This window comes from Morone saxatilis, unplaced genomic scaffold (genome assembly GCF_004916995.1).
Source record: "Morone saxatilis isolate NCDOM2014 unplaced genomic scaffold, NCSU_SB_2.0 Contig24, whole genome shotgun sequence".
NCBI classification, from domain to species: Eukaryota; Metazoa; Chordata; class Actinopteri; family Moronidae; genus Morone; species Morone saxatilis.
The window spans coordinates 14511940-14515598 of NW_023339807.1; the positions used below are offsets into that span (position 1 = coordinate 14511940).

The following is a 3659-nucleotide window of genomic DNA, read 5'->3' on the forward strand; positions in this document are numbered from 1 at the left end:
ACACACACACAAACACACTCCCTACTGTAAACAAACATCGGAAAGTATCTGTTTTATTGTGTGGTTGACTGCCAACAGAGCTTCATGTGTTTGTTATCTGCCTGAAATATGATCAATGTTTAAGGATAATGCTTTCACGTTTGCTCCTCTATGGCTCTATCAATTAATTTAGGCGACAGAAGAGCTTGAACTAACAGCTTGAGCTTGAGGTATACATGTAAACTAAATTGTAACTATTAAAAAATGTGAATGGTGTCTGTGGACATGGCAGTTCACTAATATTTTTTTTATGTTTTATGTGGTGACTGGAAGTGATTTTGAGATTCCCAGTTTCACCTTTTTAGTAGGAGCTATTTAAACATGGCTTATTATAGCGGATAATATGGTATTATGCATGAACTCCTTAAATGTAACTATGTCCAGTTGTGGGGTGTGCTGGCAGCTACATGAATGGTAAGGAAACTGTCTAGACTCAGCTTAATGTCACAGTATTTAACACTTGATAAGTAAGCTGAGTGTATGTTGCTGCAGGTTGAATTATGACCTTCTATCTGTTTTTGTTGCAGGCCTCAGCGACGTCTAGCCCAGGACCTGCGTCTCTGGGCTCGCAGGTTCATGCTGCAGCTGTCAATGGAGATAGGAGCGCCCTCCACAAACTCATCACAGGCAAGTAGCACTCAGGTTTATTCACTACATCTTTGCTGAATTTGAAACCACCACCAGGTGTACAGTTCACATTAATATGTAGTAATGTACTGCTTTATTGATTTGTTTAAGGCACTTTTTGTTTGCATTCGCCACATCTGTTGAGAGGTCAGCATGCAGGGTCAGCTGCAGCAGTGTATAGGAGTTTTGGGTTTCGTACAGCAAGCAGAGCCGATATCCATCTGCCTAAGGATGGTCCACCCTTCTACAAAACAGCTGACATCATCTAGATATTCAAATTTGAATATGCTGAAAATTGAGTCTTGCTCAAGCATAGAATACAAAGATCTGGCATTAAATATATGAAGGGCATCGAATGATTAATGCAAATTATCTTACTGTTCGTAAGGAGGCAACGTGGCCCTCTAGGTTACCAGTGTTACAGTATTTACTTATGACTTCCAGCTGCTCTGACTTATTTAGAAAAGTGGAAGTGGAATTCCTATTAAACTGAAGCAGTAAAAGGAGTTGCCTTTTAAAAACAGTTTATAACATATTCCATCATAAGCCACATAATTGTACTTTCTTTTTATATGTTGAACTGAAAATTCAACGCATATTGACCCAAATCTTCTCTATTACCCTCTGGCTTAAACCTTCAACTGTGCTTCTCTTATATGTGTTGGTATAATGTAGCAGATCCCTCGCTGCGGGACCGTGAGGACCAGTTTGGCCGGACCCCTTTGATGTACTGTGTGCTGGCTGACCGCCTGGACTGTGCAGAGATTTTGTTGAAGGCAGGAGCCTCGGTCAACAAGACTGACCACAGCCAGCGCACTGCTCTGCACCTCGCCGCGCAGAAGGTATGGACATCCACGAATACATAGACATAGAAAACTGGAGCACACACAACAGTTTTTTGACTGTTACACATGTGTCAGCTCGTTTTGACGCACTAAGTTGACAAAGTTAATTCACAACAATTGATAAGTGGATGGATTTATAAAGGTGGAATAAATATGTTGATCTCACAGAGAAGAAAGTTTGACAGTACATAAGCTACAGTGGGAAGCCAGTGCCCCCTAGTGGCTGTAGTTATGGCCTTAGGGCTTGTGATGGTTGGGGGGGGCATCAACTGATTTATAATCCTGCCACACAGACATTATAGCTGTTAGTTTCGCTTACACACACTCTTTTAAATAAAGAATTATTCTGCATGGAGTAAGTGAAACCTATGCAAGCAGAGGAGCATAATGTTCCTTTTACTTCACAATGTTCTTTTTTCAGTATACACTGAGGGACAGTCAGAGGAGGCAATGATAATGAGAACACCTCCAGACAGGGTGGTGTGTCCTCTCTGGAGGGGTTTAGCAGGGGAACGGTTGGCTGTGGTACTAATTATATCTCTTTATATGTCAGTTTATTGTTTATTTAAGGATCCCCATTAAAAGTCTTCCAGTCGTCCTAAACATCAAAATACATCTCTCTATTTGTTGGTGCCCATCTTTAATGGGAGTGTACTGATACAGGATCATCATATCATTAAAGAAAGAGGGAGGTAATAGGTTGTTGAGGTCTGTCTCATAAATGGGGAGTGTGACATGTGTGTGTAGTGTGTGTGTGTGTTGGGGGATGCTAGTGATGGGAAGCCCTGTCTCTTTGACATCTGATCAATAAATGGCTGAGACAGGGAAAGAGGCCAGGGATTACCGATCTAATTGGACTGAGAATAGGGAAGACGGGAACACACACACACACACACTCACAGTCTAGATGCATGCTCACACACAAGATAGATCTGTCAGTCTGTGGCTTTGTGGTCACAGGATGGCAAATATACAAAACGCACGTGTACACGGTCATGCCTGCTGAACGCCGTTGCACAATACATCGCCCAGCGGCCCGGTGGTGAGAGACTAAGACCAAACTTTAGGATGATGATGATGATGATGATGAACATGATGTGGAAGGGATGACGGAGCGGCTGCTCTGTCAGGCCATAGAAACACTGTTTACTGTTTAACAGCTCATCACGGACGCTTAACCGAGAGGCAGGAGGAGCGAACGAAGATGGATGACCTGCAGATTGAACCAGACACAGCTAAAAGCTTGGGGAATCAGTGTGTGTGGGAGTGTGTGTGTCATTGCTGCTGGTTCATGACTAATATTGAAGAGAATTGGTGATTTCTGAGTTAATTTTACCTTTACCGCGGCTGTTTGTGTGTCGCAGGGGAATCTACGTTTCCTGAAGCTGCTGCTGTCCCGGCGTGCTAACTGGCTGCAAAAAGATTTAGAGGAGATGACCCCGCTCCACCTGGCCACCCGACACCCCTCCCCAAAAGCCCTCGCCCTGCTCCTCAAACACATTGGACCTGGAGAAGTTGACACACAAGACAAGAACAAGGTACTGCAGTACAGTTACGCACAAATAAGTTCTTGGAAAATTGTTTGTCTTCTCAACTGTCCATAGTTTGTCCTCGGTCACAAACCAGCCCATCTGGGCGTCAGACCAATAACCTGCAAAGAGATAACTAACTGACTAACTGAGGATAGTTCCTTAGAAGCAGCAGGAATTTGAGGTCATACACACATAAATACTGAGAGGCCCACTCACACAGCAATGAACGATTACAATCTGTGGCTTTGTCCTGTGTTCTGCTGATAAGCCCACAAACACACAGTCTTTTCTGTCTGTTGGAGCTGATGTGTATCTGACATCAGTAGTTACTTTTGTAATAATCCAATATGCATCATCATGTCAGATGACAGTGGTTTCAGCAAATCTCTGAATAGCTCAGTAGCCGTCATGGATGCAGTATCTGGGTTAATATCTCAGCTCACTGCTGGATCTTCAATATGAGCTTTGTGCAGCATGTTGCCCCCATATTTCCTGCCCTTGTCAAACTGGAGTAATTTTTTTAATGTAAATGGAAACTTCACATCGGGCAACCTGGTGTTGGTCTGTTTTTAACTCCATTCATCATCTTTTCTTTTCATCTCTCTCTCTCTCTCTC

General features: G+C 43.1%; 1 protein-coding gene across 1 annotated transcript in view; it reads left to right on the forward strand.

The window, feature by feature from the left end:
• invs (inversin) overlaps positions 1-3659 on the forward strand; it is a gene marked incomplete in the record, with an annotated part of 20800 nt that overhangs the window by 6454 nt on the left and 10687 nt on the right. Inside the window, 3 exon segments of the mRNA XM_035673180.1 lie at positions 567-666; positions 1342-1508; positions 2876-3049. Of these exon segments, the coding sequence (XP_035529073.1) occupies positions 567-666; positions 1342-1508; positions 2876-3049 (441 nt within the window).